The sequence below is a fragment of the Nyctereutes procyonoides genome, unplaced genomic scaffold (genome assembly GCF_905146905.1).
Source record: "Nyctereutes procyonoides isolate TBG_1078 unplaced genomic scaffold, NYPRO_anot_genome, whole genome shotgun sequence".
Classification (NCBI taxonomy): domain Eukaryota; kingdom Metazoa; phylum Chordata; class Mammalia; order Carnivora; family Canidae; genus Nyctereutes; species Nyctereutes procyonoides.
The window spans coordinates 30,781,714-30,805,266 of NW_026575020.1; the positions used below are offsets into that span (position 1 = coordinate 30,781,714).

At 57.7% G+C, this 23,553-nt stretch overlaps 3 protein-coding genes across 3 annotated transcripts; all 3 read left to right on the top strand.

Moving 5' to 3' along the window:
* The first annotated feature begins 1,823 nt into the window (after window positions 1-1,823).
* LCN15 (lipocalin 15) lies at window positions 1,824-4,016 on the top strand. Its single transcript, XM_055307613.1, has 6 exons — window positions 1,824-1,919; window positions 2,239-2,378; window positions 2,457-2,527; window positions 2,737-2,847; window positions 3,617-3,718; window positions 3,982-4,016. The coding sequence occupies exons 1-6, from the start codon at window positions 1,824-1,826 to the stop codon at window positions 4,014-4,016; spliced, it is 555 nt and encodes a 184-aa protein (XP_055163588.1).
* A 3,396-nt stretch (window positions 4,017-7,412) lies between these two features.
* Window positions 7,413-10,227, top strand: LCN8 (lipocalin 8). Its single transcript, XM_055315275.1, has 7 exons — window positions 7,413-7,451; window positions 8,339-8,469; window positions 8,910-8,980; window positions 9,257-9,361; window positions 9,445-9,534; window positions 9,635-9,660; window positions 10,150-10,227. Exons 1-7 carry the CDS (start codon window positions 7,428-7,430, stop codon window positions 10,192-10,194), a joined length of 492 nt encoding a protein of 163 aa, XP_055171250.1. The 5' UTR covers window positions 7,413-7,427; the 3' UTR covers window positions 10,195-10,227.
* Window positions 10,228-17,476: 7,249 nt separating this feature from the next.
* On the top strand, window positions 17,477-22,153 carry LCN6 (lipocalin 6). Its single transcript, XM_055307702.1, has 6 exons — window positions 17,477-17,566; window positions 17,747-17,886; window positions 21,131-21,201; window positions 21,596-21,706; window positions 21,839-21,940; window positions 22,065-22,153. The coding sequence occupies exons 1-6, from the start codon at window positions 17,477-17,479 to the stop codon at window positions 22,151-22,153; spliced, it is 603 nt and encodes a 200-aa protein (XP_055163677.1).
* Window positions 22,154-23,553: the final 1,400 nt, after the last annotated feature.

The window sequence follows — 23,553 nt, forward strand, 5'->3', positions numbered from 1 at the left end:
CCACACTTTCTGTGGAGCTCTGGCCTTGGGGCAGGGGGATCTCGGCACCCCTCTGGCTTTCCTGTCCCTCACCCATATGTTTGGGGGAAGATCTTACATGTATCTGTAGCTCCTATATATGCGTGTAAAACAAGGTAGAATTTACACCCAGCAGAACTCACTCTTTGCCATACAGCTCTGTGGGAGTAGATGGACGCAGACATGTGGCCACCACTGTCCTGGCTCCAAAAGGGTCTGCGTGCCCCTCTGCGGGCTGCCATGCCTGCACCCCCACCCTGCCACCCCCAAGCAGCTTTGTAGGGACCTATTCTGGGAGGTCCTAGGAAGGAGTCCTCACTGGGGTCTTCCCAGAAAGGCTTCTTTCACTCAGGGGTGCACCTGGGATCTGAGTGAGTGCACCTCCCCAGGTGGACGGTTTCTTTTCGGCTCCTCCTGCCACGGAGGCCCCGTCCAGCCACCTGGCCACAGGAGATGCTCAGGGGCTTCGGCCTTCGGCTAGTTGTGAATAAAGCCCCCGAACATCCACATGCAGGTGTTGGCAAATGTTCCCATGTCAATACCGAGGTGTGCGGTTGTCAGATTGTCCTAGGACAGGGATGTTGCCCTTTCTGAGGATCCACCAAACCCGAGCCAGCCCGGTGGCGGGTACGGGCGGCTCTAGAGCTGTAAGCAGTCCCAGACTGCTGTCCCCTGGCGTGTACCCGTACTCACACACAGGGCTCACGTGCTTATTTTCCGCCTGGATGTCTTCGGTGAGGTGGTTTTCCAAATCTTTTGCCTGTTTTTTTTTTCTTTTTTTAACGCGAGTTGCTTGTTTTTCTTATCATTGTATCTTGAGAGTTCGTTATAGATTCAGGATTTAAGTCCTTTATCAGATGCCTGTTTTGTAGATGTTTTCAAGGGAAGATTTTCACCATGTTCTCCGCAGTGATCCTGGGGCCTGGCCTTGAGCTGGCAAGAGCTGGCATCTCCTGAAACCCAGAGAAGGCAGCTCTCAGAAGCCCTCAACCCTGCCCCCCTCCCCACTGGGGGACAAGCTGGGGGAGGACGGTCTTTCTCTGACCCCATAGGCCCTTCCAGTCTGGAGCACTGAGCAGCACTGCCCTTCCCCGGACGCTTGCCCCATCAGTGGTGCGCCCGGAAGCCACGAGGTGCTTCTCAAGTGGAGTCTGGTGCACACGGGAGGTCACTGTGGAGGCCTTGCCAGGGAGCCCCCACCAGCCTGTGGCGCCATCCTGGCGACACCCTCCCCCACTTGCTTATGCAACTGTTGATAAGGTGGTGTGACACCATAATCCACCCTAAGTGGCAGCTCAGCTCCACCCTCTGGGGGGCAGCGGGGTCTAGAGGCAGACATACCCAGGCCTCTGTCACCGCTGGGCTGGCCAATGGTGACTTCACTCCTGCATGGGGAGGAACAAGTGAGGACTTTGGGGACCCAGACCCTGAGTGGGGGCCTGCTGGTAGAACAGCCTTACTCACCCTGGGCCCCGAGCCCCAGCCAGTATGGAGGTGGCTGGAGGCCAAGACCAGGTCCCTGCTTGGTCCTCGGTGACTGGCTGGCGGGTCTGGGGGACAGATGCTCAGACGGGATTGGGAGAGGTGAGAGGTGCAAGTCCGCCTCTCTGGAGCCCTCCAGGAAATGACCTCTGGGGCTGGTGGGGGATCTCGAGTGACTGTGTCAGACAATGGACAAAGGGGCCAGAGTTTCCAGGGCCACGTGCCTTTGGCTGCCGACTGCTCCAGCCTAAGCCCAGCTGGACTGTGCTATAAAGCCGGCATCCCAGGCTCAGATTAGGTGTCAGGTGGAGGACGGCATGGCGATGAGGTGTGTCCTGCTGGGCCAGGTCCTAGTGCTGCTCTGGCTGTCCGGGGCTTGGGCTGAGGTCCTGGTACAGCCAGATTTTGATTCCAAAAAGGTAACAGTGACCCCTGCACTGTGCCGTGGGCAGGTGGGGGGGCCAAGCCCATGGGCCCTTGTCCTGTGCCTTGTCTGAGAGCCCCAGGACTCTCTCTGTTCACTGCTGACCAACCCTGCAGGGTGGTCACTGACCCACTTCCCATTTGGGGGGGACTGAGGTCATGTAACCCGCCCGGGGAAGGTGGAAGAACAGGGGCTCATGCCAAGAGCTGGGCACTGGGGGACCCCCGGCTGTGTGGTTCCGGACAAGCCTGTATGGTCATGTGGCTTTGGGGCCCAGGGTGCTGGGCAAAGCCGGCCATAGATCTGCCTTGCAGTTCTCAGGCCTTTGGTACGTGGTCTCCATGGTCTCCGACTGCAAGGTCTTCCTGGGCAAGAAGGACCACTTGCTCATGTCCAGCAGGACTATCAGGGCCATGCCAGGGGGCAACCTCAGTGTCCACATGGAGTTCCCTCGGTGAGTGGGCCGGGCCAGGTGGTGGGGGCAGGGGTCCAGGCAAGCAGCTGAGGGCAAGCACTGGGTTTGTCCCCCCAGGGCTGACGGCTGTCACCAGCTGGATGCTGAGTACCTGAGGGTGGGCTCTGAGGGGCACTTCAGAGTCCCAGGTAGGTCCCGCCCACCCACCTCAAGGGATCCCTGACAGCTTCTCTGCAGGGTGACCTGGGGTGGCCTCCTGCCTGGGACCAGCCCGATCCCTGGCTCCTGCCCTCCCCCTCCCTCTTCCCCCGAGGTAGGGGCGGCTGTGGGGGCGGGGGGGGGAGGCTGCACCTGGGCCCTGCGCGCTTCTCCAGGCCACTGGCCACCGCCTCCGCAGCCCTGGGCTACCTGGACGTGCGCGTGGCAGACACAGACTATGACACCTTCGCCGTGCTCTACATCTATAAGGAGCTGGAGGGGGCGCTCAGCACCATGGTCCAGCTCTACAGTGAGGCCCCGCTGCCCACCTTCCCTACTGGGCCCACCAGACACCCCCTCTGCCCCGGCCAGGCCTCACTGGACACCCTCCCTGTCTCCCCCGGGGCCCCACCCCTTTAGAACCCGCTTCCCCCACCATCACCCCTAAGTTCAAGCCAAGAAGGACCGGGAGGGGATGGCAGGAACCCCAATCTTTGCCTGGGTAGGACTTAACTCGAGGGGCACTGAGGGCCTGGCCTGACCTTTTGAGGGTGGGGATCCATCCTCCCCTGTCTGAGAGCTCAGTGGGGGCTGAGATCCTATTTTGCCTTCATTTCTGAACCTTGGCAGATGGGGTCGGGGCAATGGCTGGAGGCTGGTGTTGGGAGCCTGAGGGCTATGGGGCCCGGGGGGATGTGACCCTGGGGAACAGCGAGGTCATCCCAACCTCCCAGACACCTGGTTATGACCTAGGAAAGGACACCCCTTTCGGTGCCTTCCAGTCGCCTTGGTCCCTCAGCCAGGCAGGCACTTTTATGCATTGCACAGCCTGCCCAATTTGGATGGTAGACCTGATGGCAACTTTCAAGGAGGAGCACTGAGACCAGGAGAACTCCTCCCCCCTCTCCTCCCGTCTGTGAGCCACAGAAGACTTCCACCCCCCTCCTCTCCCCTTACCTCTGTGAACCACAGGAGACCTCCACCTTCCTCCCCTCCCTTCTATGAGCCACAGGAGACCTCCCCTCCCCCCCCTCACCACTGTGAGCCACGGAGCTCACAGGGGCCCTGCTGTGCCTCAGGCCGGACCCAGAAAGCAAGTCCCCAAGCCGCAAAGGCCTTCCAGGACTTCTACCCCACTGTGGGGCTCCCCGATGACATGATGGTCATGCTGCCCAAGTCAGGTGTGTGGACCAAGGCCTGCCCCAGGCCCTTCCTGCTCCCCCGGGGGGTACACGGCAGGATGTGGCCTTGTCTTATTAGGGTAGGTTGGCAGGCCCACTGCCTTCCCCTCAGCATGCACTAAGGACGAGGTTTTAGGCCCAGAAGGGAGAGTCTTTGAGTGGGTGGGGCTGTTTGGGGGCCCAGGGCATCCAGAGTGGGGCTGCAGGGAGGGTGGGCAATGCCAGGCAGCTCAGCCTCTCACGAACCGTGTTCCTTCCCGCAGATGTGTGCTCCTCTGCAGGCAAGGAGGCTTCCTGACCCATCCAGAGACCCACCTTGGCCCTTCCCAGGTAGGAGGGAGACAAGGCGACTCCTCTGTCCTGTGCTCCTGGGCCTGTGTGGGCAGCTCCAGCTCTGCATGTACAGATCCCACTGCCCACACCCCCTACCCAGCTGCCCGGCCATTCACTTTCATGATTCAGGCCTCAGCTTCCATGTTACCTCTTCCAGGAAGTCTCCTCTGATTTCCTAGGGCTGCCTTAACTAGTTACCATGGCTTCTGGCTCACCCCCTGGGGTGTCTGGGCCTTGGTTTCCCCCAAAGGGTCCCATGACGCGGGACCTGCCACCTCTCAGGTCACTGCTGTCACAGGGCTGGGGCCCCCGGGAGCCCTTGGGATGTGGAAGCAGGTGGACTCTTGGGGACTGTCTGGCCCCTGACCAAGTTCACAGTGAATCATTTGGGAGCCTATGTAAAACGCTACAGAACAGCAGTGACAAGGCAGCCACCCAGTCAGGGACAGCCAGTGCCCCTACCGGCAGGCCTGCATGCTTGTGCAGTGCGCGCATCTGGCTTCCCCACTGTTGTTCCACTCTCCCTGGCCGTCCTGGCTATTTGCCCAGCAGGTCTGGAGGACACGGCTAGCCCCCAGCACACACGGTTGTGGGTAGGAGGAGAGGTGGGTTTGGGGCAGCACCCTCGGGGAGGCTCACCTTCAGCCAGGGTGAGCTCCATCCTCTAGCTGTGTGCCTCACCCCAGCTTTCAAGGGAACGTGCCCCAAGCAGACCACCTCTCAGGTGCTGAGTCTGGGGGTCTTGTGGTTCTGGGGCCCCTCTGGCGCTTTCTGGCCATGCCAGCCCCTTGTTGCTGGCCCTCGAGCAAGAGAAGCATGGGGCACCCTGCCGTGCATGGGTCCAGCTGGCAGTGGCCGAGGGGTGCTGTGGACTGGGGATACCTGGGGTTACTGTGCCTTTCCTACCTGCGCAGAGGGAGCTGGAGCAGCAGGCCTCATCGCCCTGACTTCTCTGGACCCAGCGTCCCCCCTGTGCCTGGGGTAACTCTGTCCTCCCCATCCTTGGGCCCCCCTTTCCTTTCAATAAACAATCTGCAGTCGAGAGGCTCCTCACCTCTTTGCAGAGGCTCTTGGAGAGGGCACGGCGAGCCCCGTCTTGAGCCAGGGCTCCTGGGGAAACTGAGGCAGGGTAGTGGGTGTGCAGGGGATACTGAGCCCTGGGCACTGCCTGGCTTGAGGGACCAGGAAGTTCCAGTTCAGCCTGGTACCTACAAGGGGTGGTACTCTGTCTGATGTACCTGGCCTGGCCCCCATGGGGTCATAGCACCTCCAGGGAGCCAGGGTGCCTTGCTGCTGGGGCTCCTCCAGGCACGCACAGACCCCTGCCTGCAAGAGCCGGAGGCGCAGCAGAGTGGGGACTGCGACACTGGACTTGTTGGGGCGTTCCCTCCTGCCGCGGGGTGACCTTGAGCTTGCACATGCCAGAAAGACCTCGGTGAGGCCTGGAATGGGGTCATGGTCGTGGCTGGAGCCCTGGGAAGCCTTGCAGCTGGCCTGGCCCAGTTGTTCCACCATGGACCCCAGGACACACACAGGGAGCCTGCTGCCTGCCTTACCCGGGAAGCCGAGGCACAGAGAGGTCAATGACTTGCCCAGCACAGGTCCAGGTTGAGGCTCCAGCCAGTGGTCAGGCTCCAGGGCCTGGGCTCCATGCTGACCCCCTGTGACATGAGGGGATGCAAGACAGCCCTCCTGGATGCACGGCCGCCAGCGCTCTTGTCTTGTCCCGACAGGTTGTGCTTCAAAGGGCCGGGCGTGGGCCAGGCGTGGGGTGGGCAGGAAGGGAGTGGGGTCCTGCTTCATTGCTCATGGGTTGAAGCCAGAGGCAGGCAGCAGACCCACTGAGGGGCATCTATGCTCATCCTGCCCCCCACACTTCCTGTCCTCTGTCTCCTGCCTGGCTGAGTGCATCCCCGGGGGCCCTCTCTGCAGCCTGGGCTGGCACCAGGCTGGGGCCCATGTCAACCAGTCCTCAGTCTCCTTGGAGCCCCCGCAGCTCTGACTGTGTGGTGGCCCCTTCAGGCTCTGCTGGGCCGGCCACCTCTGGGCTGCCCCGTCCTAGCTGGACCTTTCCACACCTGCTTGACCCTAAACTGGGCAGCCTTTGTGGGAGACAGTGCAGTGGCCAGGAACCAAGGCAGCCAGTCCCCCTGGTGGGGGGGCCTCCCCTTCAGCTGACCAGGCCTGGAGCCATTCCAGGGTGGGCTTTCCTGGCGCTGAAGCTGGGGAGGCTGCCTGTCACCCGTCAAGAACCAAGGATGTTGATCTGCACAGACATTGCTTTGGGCGCCCTTGGGCCCCCCGGCCACATGGCGCCTGTCCCTCTCCTTTGTGGCCATTATAGCCAGGAAACCCAAGCATGCAGCTTGGTCTGAATCATGCAGCTAGGAGGCCCAGGCTGCTGCCCGTGAAGGCCGGCTCCTCTTTTACTTGCCATGCTTGTCCTCAGGGATAAAATCGAGTGGCAGGGTACACAGCTGGGGAAGGGGTGGCTCTGGCATCCCTCCACACTGGCTTGTGTCCGCTATGCTCATCGGCTGGGTGGGTTGGCAAGACAGGGCCTCTCTCAGGCCATTCTTCTGGGGGTGGGTCATACCTGGTTGTGCGCCAAGGCCTGAGTGTGTCCAGGGTGGATGGGCAGGGGGCCTGGCCCGGGAGTGGATGTTGTCATAGTGGGCAAGGACATGAACTGTGGGAAGGTAGCTCTCCGGTGATCCCTGTGGCCCCCACCTCCATCTCCCGCAGCTCCCCCTAACCCGGCCCCTGCGCCTCCTCCATGGGGGTGCACCCAGGGAAAGGAGACCCTCCTTCATTTCCCCCAACAGGAGGGTGGGTCCTCCCAGGTCCCTGCTGCCTCAGCCAGCCACCCTCCCACCCCCCACCCTCCCAGAACCTTTCCTCGTCTGGGCCAAGACTGGCTGGAGAAAGCCTGAAAACCACCGTGCACCCTGTGGGGAAGGTGTTCTGAGCCTGTGGGGCCTGGGCGTGGCATGTCCGTCTGTTGGCCCCCACAGGGTGGGAGCTGTGTCCCCACGGTGTGGGGGGGGGCTCCACCTCTCAGGTCCTCTGGTTGCCCCACTGCAGGTGTCAGGTGTCGTCTGGGGCCAGGAAGGTGGTGGCACCACTGCTCCAGTGCAGGCCAACCCCAGCCTAGTGGCTGTGGATGTCACTGGGCCTGTGCAGTGCCTGGGCACAGGGCTATTCCTCTGAGTGCTCTCAGCCACGTGTGCTGATGACATCCTCAGCTTCTTGTGCAATGGGCTTGCTTTCCCAATATAAACCTGGTGCTGGAGGAGCAGAGGCCAGGGGAGCAGTGATGGAGGCTGGGCTGCTGAGTGCCATCCTGGGCCTTGTCACGGTGCAGGGGGAGACAGCCATGCTGGACCTGGATCTGCAGAAGGTGGCTTTTCTTTCCGACGTGGGGAGGTCTAGTGACTCAGGACCCGGTCCCTCCAACCCCCAGCCAATTCCAGAGCAGATACAGCAGGGGCCCCAGGACCCACCCGGTTCAGCCCGGACAGAGCAGGTGGCTGAGGGCCCCAGGAACCACCCGGGTCAGCCCTCCCCTTGAAAGCAGGTGTGAGAGCAAGCGCCCAGGGACCAGCAGGGTCAGAGCCCTCCTGAGGGTCTCCTGTGGGTGGGCCAGGTGGTCTTCCAGCATCCCGGGACCGGGGCTCAGTGTGGCCACCTCCTGCTCCTGGGTCAGTGGGGTCCCTGCCCAGAGAGCTCTGGTAGTAACAGGCACATGAGGCTCCGTGTGGGGAGCTTCCTGCTGCACTTGCTCCGGTGTGGCCGCTCTCCTGGGGTGGGGCTTGTCTGGTCTCTGGTTCCCATCTAGATGCTTCTTTGCCCGAGGTCCTTCTTTGCCAGGTCTGTTCTAGTGGCCAAGCCGGAAGCACCTCCGAAGGCTTGGAGGTGACATGCACTGGGGACGTGCGTTCTTTCCTCTTGCCAAATGATCGGTTTCCACGTTTCAGACGGCAGCCCAGGTTCCGGGAGGTTTCTGAAGGCAGGACCTTCCCACCCCAGCTCCCAGTGTGGCAGACGAAGCCACTGCCTCCTGCGGGTGACACAGGTCGCTGGCTGCTACTCCCTCTCAGGCTCTGACCATGGATGCGCCCCCGGCGTCCTGGCCCCAAGGATGGGGTGCTGCTGTTTGGTGGGCTGAAGGGACTCCTCAGAAGGGTGATGACCGCTGCTTGCTGTCCTTTCAGAGACCAGCAGTGTCCTGCTCAGGGGCCCTGGGGGGCTTGCCTTCCTGGACGGGGCTCTGGCTTCTCTCTCTAGATTGCAGGATTCTGGAGGGAAGTTGGTGTGGCCTCCAGCCAAAACCTGGCACTGAAGACCCCAAAGAGGCTGGAAGCCTTGTTCCTGACCTTGAGCGGGCATGAACTGCTGGTGAAGGCTGCATATTACAGGTACGGGGCCATGGCAGGGACAGATGCACGAGGCCAAGTGCCGGGGAGCCGCCTGACCGCGCCAACTGCAGCTGTGGATCCACATGGTGTCAGTCGTCCCTGTGTCCAAATCCTGAGACCTCAGCCCCCAGTCCCCCTGGCAGCATGCAGACATCTCCCCTGACACCTACATCTCCCAAAGATGAGCATGGAGTTTTGATAAAGCCCCATGAACTTATAGGAAGGAAATATGGGCCTGTGTGGCTGGCTCTTAGGAGGTCAGAGCCCCTGAGGGAGAGGCTGGCCTGGCCCCAGCTCTGCAAACCCCTGCCTTGTCCTGGCTCAGGCTCCCCTGGGCACAGACATGCTGCCGGAGCCCTCCCTCCCTGTACCCCTGGGATGAGCCTGGCAGGAGGAATCCCGGCTGGTGTTGCCCTGATGAGTGCTTCACTGGCTTTCAGCTCAGGAAGTTGTGAGACAGAAAACATAGTGGGCTCAGAGATAGACGTGTCGGGGACATTCGTCTTCCCTGGTAAGAACCGTTGCCCTGTTGCTACAGTTACAGCCCCCAGCTCTGCGTGCCCACTACACTGGCTTTGCTATCTTTCTACACCGTTTCCCGTGCAGTTCCCTGTACCTCTCCTTATGCCCCAGATGCTCCCATTCTCTCAGCACAAGGTGGGGTGGCCTTCAAGGGCTGCTGTTTCCCCTTGCCTCACATGATGGGAGGGTCCAGACACCGGGAAAGGAGGGGGCAGGCCCCACAGCCTGCAGGGGGGCATGTCCCTCCTTCCCACTTACCCCCCAGGCCACAGGGAGATCCAAGTGGTAGATACGGACTACGAGCAGTATGCCATTTTGCGGTTGTCCCTCCACTGGCAAGGCAAGGACTTCCGTGTGCTCAAGTACTTCAGTAAGCTCGCCCGGGGTGGGGGGTGGGCATGCCACTGCCCTCCTTGGGACAGCCCAGCTCAGTGCTCCTGCGCCCCCCCACAGCCCGCAGCCTCGAGGACGAGTATGGGCCAGGCTTCTGGAGGTTCCGGGAGCTGACCGCAGACACGGGGCTTTACCTGGTAGCCCGGCACGGTGAGCCCCAGGCCTCCTGGGGGGCGTCGGGTGGGGGCCCCCCCGAGGTGGGAAGGGGCCTGTCCTACAGCACCTGACCACCCCCCACCCCGCCCCGCAGGGAGGTGCGCCAAACTCCTGAAGGAGGTGAGCCTTGCCCCAGTCTGCTGAGCTTCGCAAGCTGGAGTCTCCCGGCCTGACGGGGCCCCGGAGCACTCGGGACCCTGGGCCTCCAGGGTGCTGACATCAGGCTGCGAGAGGGCCCTTGGGGGCTGAGAGAGTGACAGGGGAGGCTAGGCCCTCGAGGGACCCCCTCCTTCTGTCCCACGGGCGCCAGCACCCCCCTGGGTGGGGGCAGGCGGGCACTGGTTCCCCGTGTCCCCGGGATGCTGGTACATCCCCTTCATGATCCCCCCCCACAACATGGTCCCGACATGTGGGGCTGTGACCCTACCTTGCATGTGGAGAAACTGAGGCCTAGGGAGGCTGTGCTCACGGTTCTGCTGCTAGGATGCTGGGTCCACCCATGCGCCTAAGTGCAGCCCTGAGGGGTCTCTGAAGGCCGGGCGCTGCCCTGAGGCCGTGCCCTTCTTTTTTTTTTTAATTTTTTTTTAAATTTTTATTTATTTATGATAGGCACACAGTGAGAGAGAGAGAGGCAGAGACACAGGCAGAGGGTGAAGCAGGCTCCATGCACCGGGAGCCCGACGTGGGACTCGATCCCGGGTCTCCAGGATCGCGCCCTGGGCCAAAGGCAGGCGCTAAACCGCTGTGCCACCCAGGGATCCCAAGGCCCTGCTCTTCTGTGTCCCAGGAGCTGATCTAGAGGACCCCAGGCCAGGATGCTCCGCCCCCACCCCCTCAGGGGCTGCTTGCACCTGCTCTGAATAAACCCCACTGCCAAACCCACTGCCCGAGTGTCTTTCTTGGGGGAGCGGGGCCTGAGGGGTGACAGATGAGGCTGTGGGGGTTGCACTACTGCCCTGAAAGTGATAGTGACCCCGACGCCCTGGTGGCCTGTGCTCACTGTGTGCATTGCTGGTGAACGGGAGCCATTCCCACCCCATCCCTGGCTGGAACTTCTCCCAGAGAGGGCTGAGCTGGGGGTGCTGTGGCCAGGCAGGGCTCCTTCCCCTGGGGGCCCGGGGCCCACACAGTCAGATGCAGGGGGCGAGCCCTGTGCCCTCTCTGTCCTTCCCGCCTGAGGGTCATACCCAGCCTGCCCTGCTCAGAGCCCAAGGCCAGGCCCCCAGGTGCGTGGGCCCCAGAGTCATGGTGCCGGCTACCCCCTGCTCCCTGAGAGCCTGAGCGCACCAGGCCCGGTGCCCTTGAGTAGAGCTTTGGTTAGGTCTCCCAGGTGAAAGAGGGTCATGTTGCCCTTCTGCCTACATTCTTGCAAGGCTCCCTGCTGCTCCAACCTCAAATCTGTGGGCATCATGTCCAAGGCCCCCTGGTCATGGCTGTTCTTCTCTCCACCACCGGCTTTCTCCCACCCACCCCTGCATGGTTGGCTCAGTCTTTTCAGGGTCATTCCGCACGCTGTCACCCCATAATGTGCACTGACTATCTCATCAGCCCATTTTCTTCCATCAGTGGGGGCTAAGACCGGAGGCAGACAGGGTGGCCTGGTCAGGGCAGGGCATGTGGGGTGAGCATGAGCCCATGGCACTGGGCACAGCGGGGAGGACAAGGCTTGTGGGGAGCAGCTGCCTTGTGGGTGAGGCTGGAGAGTGGTGCCTGAGGTCAAGCAGTTCTGGGGACCTGGTGAAGACCTACCCCACAAGAGCACAGAAACCCCATTGTCACTCAGGGGTCCAGCGACTGCCGTGCAGACCAGCCCAGAGCGAGGCCTGGGGTGGGGAACCTGCCTGGGACCTGCTGGATTGAATCCTGAGCTGTGTTCCCACAAGACCCATAGGAGTGACATCTGGAAGCTGCATTCTGACAGCTTCAGTGTCCTTGGCGGACAATTTGGACGTTCCATGGATCTTTCTGGATGAAGCTTGCAACAAGTGTGAGGTGAGGAGCCTGCAGGTGGACTTGTTGTGGGGTCGTGCTCCTGGGCTTGGGCAGCGGTCACCAAGTCCCCGGGCCAGTCGTGGCACTGAGCCGTCAGGGGTTTATTCCTTGTGCATCTGGATACCGGAAGCCCCACATTGGGGTGGTCTCTGGCAAGAGCCCCTCTCCTGCCTGCAGCTGTGGGTGGCCTTCCCGCTGTCTCACATGACCTCAGCTCCACTGCCAGGGAGAGCTGGCTGTGCCCCCCTCCTCTTAGGAGGGTGCCTGTCCTAGCAGGTTCCAACCTGCCTGAGAGGCCCCACCTCCAGACACAGCGCAGTGGGGGTTAAGGCTCCAGTGAGGCATTCCTGGGGACACCATTCAGTCCCTGACAAAAGCCAACCCCATTCAGAGGATGACAGCAGCATCCAGGGCCTCTGCCAGACAACACAAGTGCCCAAGCCACTGGACATGCTGGGAAATGGCAGAACTACACGCCCGCTGACAGCCAGAGGACTCATGGGAGAACAGATAGGGCAACGAATGGGGCCAATGCAGAGGCTGTGAAGAGAGCTGGTGGGGAGCTAGTGCTGTGGGGCACCGAGCCAGGGCTCTCCTGGACGGGTTTGGCACGCTGCAGGTGGCAGAGGTCGTGGCTGTGACCCTGGACGAATCAACACAGATGTCGGAGCCTTGGAGGGGAGCAGAGAATGGCTGGGGTGGGGGTGGGGGGTGGGGGCAAGGCCAGGCGTGTAGCCTTGTCCTAGCCACAGAAGGCAGCGAAGATGAGGTGGAAAAATATCAGAAGAGATAGATGCCAAAGTATGCCCACCTCGATGAAGCACATCTCCGAGGCTGCGGAGACCTGAGCGCCCCGGCCTGGGTCATGGAAGTCAGAAGTTGACCTCACAGGCTGAAGCGGGGGGCGGGGGGGGTTGGGGGGCTGTCTCGGAAACCAACTCTTGTTCTAGGAAATAAAGCTATTTTTACACAGATCAGAGTGCAGAGAAATTTGTCTCTAGAGTTTGTGCAGTGCAAGAAGGAAGCGCTAGTGCAGTCCTTGGGATGAGCGATGTCACAGGTAACACCCACTCAGGTCCACGGGAGCTCAGGACTGTGGGGACTCTTGGAGAGTGGGACACAGGCTCAGCATCCTCTGGCCTCCTCCTCCAGGAGCCTTCCCTCCTCCTGCACGTGTTTACTGCCTCTTATGCAATTCTGGTGCCCTTCCTCCCTCCCTCCCTCCCCTCCTCTCTCACTCTCCCTTCCTTCCTCCCTTCCTCCCTTCCTTCCACAACTCGTCATGTATTGCCATCCTCTATCCTGATGCACAAACCTGTCCGAATTTGTCCAGCAGGGTTTCCTTCAGGATGGCCCCCAAGTCTTTTTGACCCATTTCCCTGATTCTGCAAACACACGTTTGCTCTCTGGCACCAGAATCCCCCTGAGCTCCTGTTAGGTTTGTTGTGACTCAGCCCTGGGGTCATCTCTCCAAGGGGTCTGGCTCCTTTCTGTAGAGAACGGTCCTGAGACACCGTGGTCTGGGAACCTGGTACACTCAGTGTGGCTTCTCCCAGGGTGTGATGATGTGGAGGCTTCTCAGCAGAGAGAGCCACCCTTCCACTTGCCCCCTCTCCAGCCCTGGGAAACCATTCTGCTCCTACCCGGCCCCGAGCGCACTGAAAGCAAGTCTTAGAAAGGCAGAAACCGGGATTTATAGCCCCTTACTCTTCGGCCTGAGAATATGATAGAAGTCCTCTGCCCAAGGTTCCTAGGCCCCCTTCATGTGGTTGCGTCGTTGCCTTATAACACGGCTGCATCCCACTTGTTTATGGGGGAGTAATGGGTTACCATGATCCCAAAGTCAAGATCACATACATCAGGGGCACCTGGGGGCTCAGTCTGTGAAGCATATGACTCTTGATTTTGGCTTGGGTCACGACCTCAGGGATGTCCGGCTCTGCACTCAGTGGGAGATCCACTCCTGCTGGAGATTCTCTCTCTCCCCCTGCCCCTTCCCATCACAAAGTATCATAGACTTCAACACCAGAGGTGTGTTCCCTCCCAACTCCAGAGGCATGAGTCTGAGATCCAGGTGTAGCCGGGCTGGTTCCTCCCAAGGCCTCTCTCCGTGGCCTGTTGTGGATGGCCATCTTCTCATCCGGTCTCCATTGTCATCCCTGTGTGTGTGCCTGTCCCTTAATCTCTTCTGACAAGGACTCCAGGTATATGTAACCCGAATGACTTCATTTTGACCTAATTGCCTCTTTAAAGGCTCCATGTCCAGGCGATCCCTGAGTGGCTCAGCAGTTTAGTGCCTGCCTTTGGCCCAGGGCACGATCCTGGAGTCCTGGAATCGAGTCCTGCGTCAGGATCCCAGCATGGAGCCTGCTTCTCATTCTGCCTGTGTCTCTGCCTCTCTCTCTCTCTCTCTCTCTCTCTCTCTCTCTCTGTCTATCATGAATAAATAAATAAAATATTTTTTAAAAAGGAATATTTTTTAAAAAGGCTCCATGTCCAAATGGAGTTGCATTCTGTGGTTCTGGGGTCAGAACTTCAGAATACAAATTTGCGGGGGGGATGCAATTCATAACAAACATCTTTCATTTGTTTAGGGGTCACTTTAACTTTTTTGTGTGAATTGTCTGGTTATGTTGTCTATTTTTCTGATGGGTTTTTGGCCTTTTTTCCTCTTACTTTAAAAAACTTTCTTATAGATTATGACTGTTATCCCTTACACACTGTATATGTTAGAAATACTTTCTCCAGATGTATCATTCATCTTTTGACTTTGTTAATGGCTTTATTTTTGCTATAAAAAGTTTAAAAATATAGTTAGTTTTTATCAGTAATTTCTTTTGTTACATCTGGATTTTGATGAATAGTTAGTAGGGCCTATGGGTTTGTAGTGGTTTGATTTTCCTTAGCCTGCATGAGATTTCCCAGAATTCCCAGAAGGCAAGAGCCTTACAGGGCCTGTAAAATGAGTTCCTACAGCGACGTGAGATCAAACTCCTGCCATGAACCCCTTATTTGTGAATACACTTGCCTCCTAGTGGTCCCACCTTCAGGAGTGAACTCTGGTGCAATTAGAAAGCCTTTCCCTATATCCACATTATGGAGAAATTCACCAATGATTTCTTTTATTACTCATATGGTCCCATTTCCAGGTTTAACATTCAGATCTCTGATCTATTTGATGTTTACTCTCACACATGAGGTGAATGTGCTTCACTTTAATCTTCTTCCAAATGGATATCCAGTTGTCCTGACAGAATTTATTTATGAAAATCTATTTTTTCCCAGGATTTAAGATGTCTCCTTTGCAGTGCAGTCTGTTCATTCTGGCTCATGAGAGCCTGCTGTATACATATTTTTCCTCAATTGCCATGGTTTTTTTTTTAAGATTTATTTATTTTTAAAGATTTTATTTATTTATTTGACATGGGGAAAGAGAGAGAAAGAGAAAGAGAGAGAGGGAGAGCACAAGCAGGGCAAGAGCAAGAAACCTGACTTGCTCGGGACTTGATCCCAGGATCCTGAGATCATGACCTGAGCCAAAGGCAGATGCTTAACCAACTGAGCCGCCGAGGTACCCCTCAAATCTGCAATGTGTAAGATTATTTTGGTTACACAGATGTCTTTTGTCTATACCACTTATGGTTTCCAGCTGTATTATGAGAACTGTGAAAATATAATTTCAAATGTGGCTGTCAACTTGTTAAGCAAGGCAATCCTGCTATTTTCACAACCTATGTGGTCTTTTTTTTAATGTTTTTTTATGTAGTTTTTTTTTAAATTTTTTTTATTTATTTATGAGAGAGAGAGAGAGAGAGAGAGAGAGAGGCAGAGACACAGGCGGAGGGAGAAGCAGGCTCCATGCACCGGGAGCCCGATGTGGGATTCGATCCCGGGTCTCCAGGATCGCGCCCTGGGCCAAAGGCAGGCGCCAAACCTCTGCGCCACCCAGGGATCCCAACCTATGTGGTCTTGATGTGTGTCTACCCTCAACATTCAGGTTGACATCTTAACCCCCCAATATAATGGCATTGGGAAGTGGGCCTTTGGAAGGTGACTAGGTCATGAGGGTGGAGCCCCCATGAATGGAGTCAGTGCCCTTATGAAAGAGACCTCACTGAGCTCCCCTACCTCTTCTACCATGAGTACACTAGAAGTCTGTGATCTACAAGAGGCCCCCGCTGACCCTGCTAGCACTTTGACTGGGACCTTCCAGCCTCTAGAACTGTGAGAAATAAATGTCTGTTGTTTATAAGCCACCCAGTATGTGTTTTCCTGTGATATCAGCCCCAGCGGACTAGGAGAGCCTACCTTGCAATTCTAACGCAGGGAGCATTTATGGATCTGCTTCTACTATCTCTTTCTTCAGCTATGTTTCTCTCCATTCATCTTAGTCTCCTCGAATGTCATGTCAGGAAACTGTACATGACAAAAACATGGTCAACAGGATTAATTTGAAGAGTAGGATGATATTTTTGTCTTTGTATTTCATCCTCTGCTTGGCATCGGGGAAGCTGGTAGTCAGGGGCCACCATAATCTGTGCTCAAGACCTGAGACTGGGATGCCTGGATGACTCAGTGGCTGAACACCTGCCTTCAGCCCAAGGTGTGATTCTGGAGTCCCGGGATCAAGTCCTGCATCCGGCTCCCTGCATGGAGCCTGCTTCTCTCTCTTCCTGTGTCTCTGCCTCTCTCTCTCTGTGTCTCTCATGAATAAATAAATAAAATCTATTAAAAAAATCCCAAAACAAAGCAAAAACAAACCTGAGACTTCCCAGGCCACCCCGGGGTAGTGGAAAGTTTGGCTGCACATTTGTGCAAGGACTGGTTTACTTTTTTCACCCCTAAACTCATCTCCCAAGCAGAGGTTGGAGTGGTGGCTTAGCAGGCATCCCTCCTTAGAAAGACCTGGCAAGAAAAATGGCTTCATATTTCCTCCACCTTCCAAATCTTCCTTGTTTTTGTGTTGATAGAACCCCTGGAAGCCAACTGGCAAAGGGGTCTGGAAATGTGGTCTACACATTTCCACCACCAGTCCCTCCAATTTCCCAGTAAAGGATCCTCCTAGCCACCTCCTCTTGGGCTTCAGGGGCTCAGGTAGATCCTATCAAGGGGCTCAGATGACCCAGGTCCATACAGAGCTCCATGGGACCCCGGGGGATGTGCAGCTCCTGAGGGGCCTGGCTGGGGTCATGGAGTACAGAGGTGGGAGGCAGCAGGGCCAAGGCTGGCCAGAGAGTGGGCAAGTTCAGACCAGTGGGGGTGGACCAGTGGAAGGAACAGAACATTCTGGACTGGGTGTTGACTGTGTGGGAGCAGGAGGCCAAGGCCAGCAGAGCAGAATAATGAGTGAGTCAGGAGGGAGTAGGAGCTTTAAAAATTTTTTTTTGTTTCTTTCTTTCTTTCCTTCTTAAAAAAAAATTTAATGCTTGAAGCAAGAGATCCAAACTGCAGCTACTGGAAGAACTGTCTGTGCCTCCCCTCAGACTTGGCCTTGGCCTACAGCCAGCAAGGGTTAAAGACCAGGGTCTCTGGCCTTCCCAGACTAAGCAAGGGAGGGTGTTGACTCCCTAGGGGAGGAGATGAGGTGGTATGACTGGGATTAGGGTGCTCATTTCAGAAGGTTCCAATGGAAAGAAGCAGACAGAAACAGGGATTGGCATGGCAGCATTGACCAAGAACAAGCTTGGCACACGTTCCCCAGTGGCCCACTCCCCATTCTCCGGCACATCTGGGCAGGACACAGAGGCCACCACTGAATAATAATGCCACCCGCCCTTGGGTAATTTCCCCACTTTGCAAGAAGAGAGGCCAGAATGCTGTCCTGGTGGTTAGTGGCCACCCACAGTGACCCATTCAAAGATGTATAAATGGGTTTTCAGGGGCTGGAGGGAATGCATACCCCTGGCCCTGAGGCATGTATGCTGGTATGAACATCTCTGGGAGGATGAGGGGTGTCCTGCTGATTGCTTTTGTGGCTTTGGTCTCATTGCCTAGGACCCGGGCAGTATGGTTGGGAAGGCTGGACCCTAAGCAGGTAACAGCTCTTCTGTGGAGCCACAGGGCCTCTGGGTTACCCTCCCAGTGCTGGCTTGGACCCGCACTGGCTATGGGGGGGATGGGCTAGCCTGAGGAAGGGGCCCTGGGCTTCCAGATGGAGAGAGGATGCCTGGAAGGGCTGGAGGGACGATGCCGCCACCTGGCCCTCCTCCACCAGCTTCTGGGGTCCTGGTATATTCTGGCTGTGGCCTCAGGTGAAAAGGGCTTTGCATTGGAGAAGGCCACGAAGAACATTGAGGGCGTCGTGGTGACCCTTACTCCAGAAAACAACCTGAAAATGCTGTCCTCCAGGCACAGGTGAGTGAGGTGTGCACCCTGTGTCTGGGTGGGACTCGTGCCAAGTGGGAGAGGCCTCCTGGAACAAGCCCCTCTGCAGCTACTGCTTACAGAGGGCTCACGCGTTGGTTCGTGGTACTTAAGAGCCACTGGTTCTTTGGGGCCCCTGGGGGCCCTCCCTCCCATTCCCGCAGGAGGTGGGTGCCCCAGGTACACCTGGGCCAGGCCTGGCCATGGGACGAGCAAGGACAGAGATGGTCTGGGGTATGATGGCAGCTCCACTGTGTTGGGTGAGCTCGGTCACACGGGCCATGATGGTGGTCCCAAACCCACATGCCTGGTTGTGTCCCAGTAAGGCTGGTAGAATCAGGCTTCCAAACACAGAAACTGGGCATCTGGAGAGCCTCAAGCCCTGTGCAAGGCCACTGAAAACACAGGGTTCTATCAACACAAAAACAAGGAAGATTTGGAAGGTGGAAGAAAGATGAAGCTATTTTTCTTGCCAGGTCTTTCTAAGGAGGGACACCTGCTAAGGGGGCCTCTTGTGTTTTGTTGTTGAATTTCGTCTGTTGGTCTTAGGACAGGAAGTAAATTTGCATGGCTCAGAAATCAGGGTCCCAGGGGCATACAGGGTGGGGGGTCCTCCACATAGGTGACATGCATTTGTGACGCCTAGTGGCTCCTCACACATGGGCAGGCATGTGCCAGCACACATGTGTCATGGAGCTGTGCGTCATGGGTGCTGGGATTGGTCTGTAGCCATGAACAGAGGCTCTGCTCTCTTTTAAGACATTTCAGATTTTGGGGGGTCCCTGGGTGGCTCAGCGGTTTGGTGCCTGCCTTTGGCCCAGGGCGTGCTCCTGGAGTCCCGGGATCGAGTTCTGCATCGGGCTTCCTCCATGGAGCCTGCTTCTCCTCTGTGTCTCTGCTTCTCTCTATCTGTCTCTCCCGAATAAATAAAATCTTTAAAAAAAGAAGACATTTCAAATTTTATTCTATTTTATTAAACTTTTAAAAAATTTATAGTAAGATAAACAGTGTGGAGATTGCCATGGCAATGTTTTTAAGGGCACAGGTCAGGAGCATCAGCACACTCACACTGCCCTGCAGTGGCCCCTCCGTGGACCCCAGGACGGTCCACCTTCCCAGACGGAGCCTCTGCCCCCACTGAACACTCATCCCCCCTCCCGTCCCTCCCCTTCCCCAGGCCCCAGCCCTCTCCTCCCTGCATCTGTGGGTCCGACTCCTCGGGGGCCTCCTGAGAGTGGGTCCTTCAGGGCTGGTCCCCCTGCGCTGGGCTCACCTCCCTCAGCACCGTGTCCCCCAGGTCCATCCGAGTTGTGGCAGTTGCAGGGATTCCTTTAAGGCTGACTTACATTCCATGGTGTGGACGGGCTACATGGTTGCATGGTTTCGTAAGTGATGCTGCTGTGGACTGGGTGTGCTAGTCTATGTCTGAGACTTTCCCTTCACTCCTCCTGGGCACCCTGCAGAGGGATCCCACCCAGTGAGGCGCGCTGCTCCTTACACAGCTGTGTTGGCCTCCACCATGGCCCTGCTGTTGCACAGACCCTGGCGCTCCCCAACCTTCTGTAGCTGGAGACACGGTGTGGGAGGCAGGCCCAGTGCCTTTGCCCCTGCAGGGTCCGCCAGAAGCATAGGTCTGCAGGAGCTGCCGTGCCTCCATGTCCCATGTGACCAGTTCCCAGGCCCGTGCCTGTGCCCCCCCCCCCCCATTCCCTCACTCTTGCTCCTTGTCAACTGTCGGGCTGCAGATGGCTGGGTCAGCTTCATGTGCTCCTGCAACAGCGGGAGTGACAACGGTTGCCATGCATGCCAAAATGCCTCTCCTGCTTCCTCCAACGCCAGGCCTGTCAGCATATTTTCCCCTTGGGTGTGTTTCTACTGGTCTGTAAGAACCCTTAAGTATTAGGGAGGTTCACCACCTGTCTGTGCCAACCGAACATAGTTGCTAATATATTTCCCAGTTTGTCATTTTTCTTATAACATTGATGTTGCTTTTTTTTGTCTGTCTTATTTTTGTTTTTAATATACCTGAAGGGTTTCTTTCCATTTTTGCATAGAGATGTACACAGGGTCCTGGCTTTTGTGATCCTGTCAGGTAGGAAACTGTTTCCCACGCCCTGGGCTACTGGCACCCTTGCCGCGTTTGGGAAGAAGGGAGGACCAGCTTCATTTTTTTCAGATTACTACCCAACTATCATATATCATGTATCGAATTGCCCTCTGTCCTCCACTGACTCAGGCTTTTTGCTTTATTTTTGGATTTTCTTTCTTTTTAAAATAGTTTATTTATTCATGAGAGACACACAGAGAGAGGCAGAGACACAGGCAGAAGGAGAAGCAGGCTCCCTGCAGGGACCCCGATGGGAACTCGATCCCAAGACCCCAGGGTCACGCTCTGAGCTGAAGGCAGCCATTCAACTGCTGAGCCTCCCAGGCGTCCCTAGGTCTTTCTTTCTTTCTTTCTTTCTTTCTTTCTTTCTTTCTTTCTTTCTTTCTTTCTTTCTTTCTTTCTTTTTTTTTTTAGAGATTTATTCAAGAGAGGGAGAGAGAAAAAAAAAAAAAAGAGGGAGAGAGCACTAGTGGGAGGGGCAGAGAGAGAGTCTCCAGCCGACTGCGCTAAGCAGGGAGCCTGATGCCCCATCTCACAACCATAGATCCTCTCCTGAGCCCAAACTACAAGTCGAACACTTAACAGCCTGTGCCATCCAGAGGTCTCTATTTTTGGACTTTGTATTCGTTCCTGTGATCAGTCTATTTATTTGCCAAAACCTTGTTTCACCTGCCACAACTTTATGTGGCTCTGTGTTGGTTGATTGGCAGGCTCTCACCCCTTCTCCTCCTTGTAGAATTCCCAGCTACCCTCACCGTGTTTGCTGCAGGAACTTTGGCGTCTGCTCATCTTGGTGAGCGAGGACCATCTCTGCTGCGTTTGTTCACTTGATGGACTGACTGCTCAGGGGGACATTGGCCCCTTTGGAGGGGAACATTGGCCCCTTTGGAGGCCGCGTCTCTGCTTCAAATTGCAGGCGACCCTGTGTCTGTCTGAGGCCCCTTTCTGTGCGGTTCCTGTGGGGGCAGTGTGGGAGGCCTCCTGGGAGGTGGAAGGGAGCAATTCGCACTGTGCAGGGCTGTCGTGCTCACTCTCAGCCTAGGCTGGATTCGTGAGACAAGGCTTCCAGGTCCCAGCGGCAGTGCCCTTGCGGCTCCTGGTCCTGAGTGTGGGCGATGTGTTTCCCAGGCTGGAGAGGTGTGACGTGAACGTGGTGGAGCTGCTCAGACAGAACTCGGGATGGGTGTTTGAGAACCCCGGTAAGGAGCCAGCGTCCATGGGCTCACGCAGGCCGTGGGGATGCGCTTGCCTCCTTGGCTGTCCCTGATGGGTTCTGCTGCAGGGGTTCTGTGGGAAGGGCAGTGGGCAAGTCCCTCTCTCAGACTTCCTCGAGGAAGTGAAAGGACTCATTTGGTCAGAGGTTTGAGCCTGATATTGAGGTTGGAGGCCTCGACCTGGCGTGCCCAGCTGGGACCCCGGGCCTCCCTCTGAGGTGGGACAGGACTAGGGGGGTGAGACACTCACCCGCCGGCCACCTGTCCCTGAGGCCCCGGTGAGGTGGCTCTGGGGACCAGGGGACAATGCCCGGGAGTGCTCTGCTGGATGGCGCTCCGGTGAGATCAGGTGCTACCCTCGGGGGTACGTGTTCCCCAGCCCTAGGCATTCTGGACTACCGTGTGCTGGGCACCAACTTCAGGGATTATGCCATCGTGTTCACCCAGCTGGAGTTCAAAGACGAGGCCTTCAGCACCGTGGAGCTGTACAGTAAGGCGGAGACCAAGGGCAGCCACATCCCCCAGGGTTCAGGGCGGAGAGGGGCTCCAGAGCCTCAGGTGGCAGGAGGGGTGGCTGGGGCATGGCGGCGCATGTGGCGAGAGCTCCCCTTCTGTCCCGCAGGCCGGACGGAACTGGCCAGCCAGGAGGCCATGAGCCTCTTCACCAGGTGGAGCTGGGGCCTGGGCTTCCTGTCCCAGCAGCAGGCGTCTCTGCAGCGGGACTGTGAGTGTCGCCCAATGCTTAGGGGCCAGCATCCTATCAGGGGAGGCTGTGGACAGACCCCGTCCCCGGTGCTGGGGGTGCCAGGCGAGGCCCAAACATCCTCACGGCTTCTCTTGCCCCCTAGTCACCTGTGTGCACAAGGTCTTCCAGGTAAGCCGCTTTCCTGAGCATCACCCAGATCCCACCCCCTCCCCCCGAGCTCTGCAGCCTTGAAGGGGACCGGGGTGGGGGCAGACACCCCTCGGGGGAGAACTTAGGGTCCCCCAGTGCTCTTCTTGGTTTTCAGTGAGTGCTTCGAAGTCCTGGGAGGACTGTGCCCGACGCGTTCTGGTGAGGCTGGCTGGGCGCTGGCCTCCTTGCTCGGCCGCCTGGGTGTTGGGTGTGGGGCGGACTGCTGCCAGGGACTCTCACTGCATTTCCCAATAAAGTGACTCCACAAACCCCTGCAGATGCCTCTCTCCTGTGTGCCAAGGGTGGACAGCAGTGTCAGCTGGGGCACTGCCCTCTTGGGGCTCCAGTCGGTGCAGACTGAGGAGGATGGGTGGGGTAGGCCCACTGATGGCGGGACACATGGTGCAGAGCCAGCTCTGAGGCAGGGTGGCTGTGCTGTGCTTGTGTCCCTCAACAGAGTCCCTTTGGGGGACTCAGGAGTGGGGCCTGGGCTGGGGACAGCCGCTCCTCATGGAAGTTGCTGCAGTCCCTGGGCTGACAGGAGGATGGTCTGAGTCAGAGTACACCCTGTGGAGTTTGGACAGGTGCAGGCTGATGGAACTGGGCATGGTGCCCACCAGGGAGCTTGGCTGGGGGGCCCCGGCGTCCAGGGCACAGAGCACGGCTGTCCCAGCCTGGGGCTTTGGAGCAAGGGTGTAGGGCATGATTCCCGAAGACCTGAGCCCTAGGTCCTCCTGTGGTCTGGTGGGGCCCTGCCTCAAGTCCTGGCAGAAGTCCGGCCATAGGAGAGGTGCGGTGCGTGGGGAGGGGGTGGGCGTGTGCATACATTAGAATGTGCGCTTGCACACAAGCATACACACGCATGCACACATGTACACACGTGTGCACACGCGCACACATGCACGCTCAGCGGCCTGTAATCAGCACCCGCTCAGGTCAGGGGGAGGACAGCCCTGGTTGGTGCTGGCGCCATCCGAGCCTTGTCTTTAAGTGCTCTCGCTCCTCACATCCAAGGATCCCTGTGGGGGATCCCTGGGTGGCTCAGCGGATTAGCATCTGCCTTCAGCCCAGGGCGTGATCTTGGAGTCCTGGGATCGAGTCCCACATCGGGCTCCCTGAATGGAGCCTGCTTCTCCCTCTGCCTGTGTCCCTGCCTCTGTGTCTCTCATGAATAAATAAAATCTTTTTTTTAAAAAAAAGAAAAGGATCCATGTGAAGTGACTCACAGTGACACTCTCTGGCCATGGGCCTCTCTTCCAGGGGCTAGGTTGGGAGGCCCAGGGGTCTCTCATGGTGCCCCGAGGCCCTGGGGGGTGACCTTGGTAGCACTGGGCAGGCTGAGCACCTGGGCCAAGAGCGGGTCCAAAGCCCCTGTCCCTCCAATTGGCTCACCACAGGCTGGTGCAAGGCTCTGGGTTGGCTGGACACCCACGGCAGGCTCA

Excerpts from the sequence above, each read along its gene's own strand:
- LCN15 (XM_055307613.1), top strand. The coding sequence starts at position 1,824 with ATGAGGTGTGTCCTGCTGGGCCAGGTCCTAGTGCTGCTCTGGCTGTCC. Across the intron at positions 2,528-2,736 it reads GGGGCACTTCAGAGTCCCAG|CCCTGGGCTACCTGGACGTG; the intron begins GTAGGTCCCGCC and ends CCGCCTCCGCAG. Across the intron at positions 2,848-3,616 it reads CACCATGGTCCAGCTCTACA|GCCGGACCCAGAAAGCAAGT; the intron begins GTGAGGCCCCGC and ends GCTGTGCCTCAG.
- LCN8 (XM_055315275.1), top strand. The coding sequence starts at position 7,428 with ATGCTGGACCTGGATCTGCAGAAG. Across the intron at positions 8,470-8,909 it reads GTGAAGGCTGCATATTACAG|CTCAGGAAGTTGTGAGACAG; the intron begins GTACGGGGCCAT and ends ACTGGCTTTCAG. Across the intron at positions 9,661-10,149 it reads GCGCCAAACTCCTGAAGGAG|GCACACAGTGAGAGAGAGAG; the intron begins GTGAGCCTTGCC and ends TATTTATGATAG.
- LCN6 (XM_055307702.1), top strand. The coding sequence starts at position 17,477 with ATGAGGGGTGTCCTGCTGATTGCTTTTGTGGCTTTGGTCTCATTGCCT. Across the intron at positions 21,202-21,595 it reads ATGGGTGTTTGAGAACCCCG|CCCTAGGCATTCTGGACTAC; the intron begins GTAAGGAGCCAG and ends CGTGTTCCCCAG. Across the intron at positions 21,941-22,064 it reads GGCGTCTCTGCAGCGGGACT|TCACCTGTGTGCACAAGGTC; the intron begins GTGAGTGTCGCC and ends CTTGCCCCCTAG.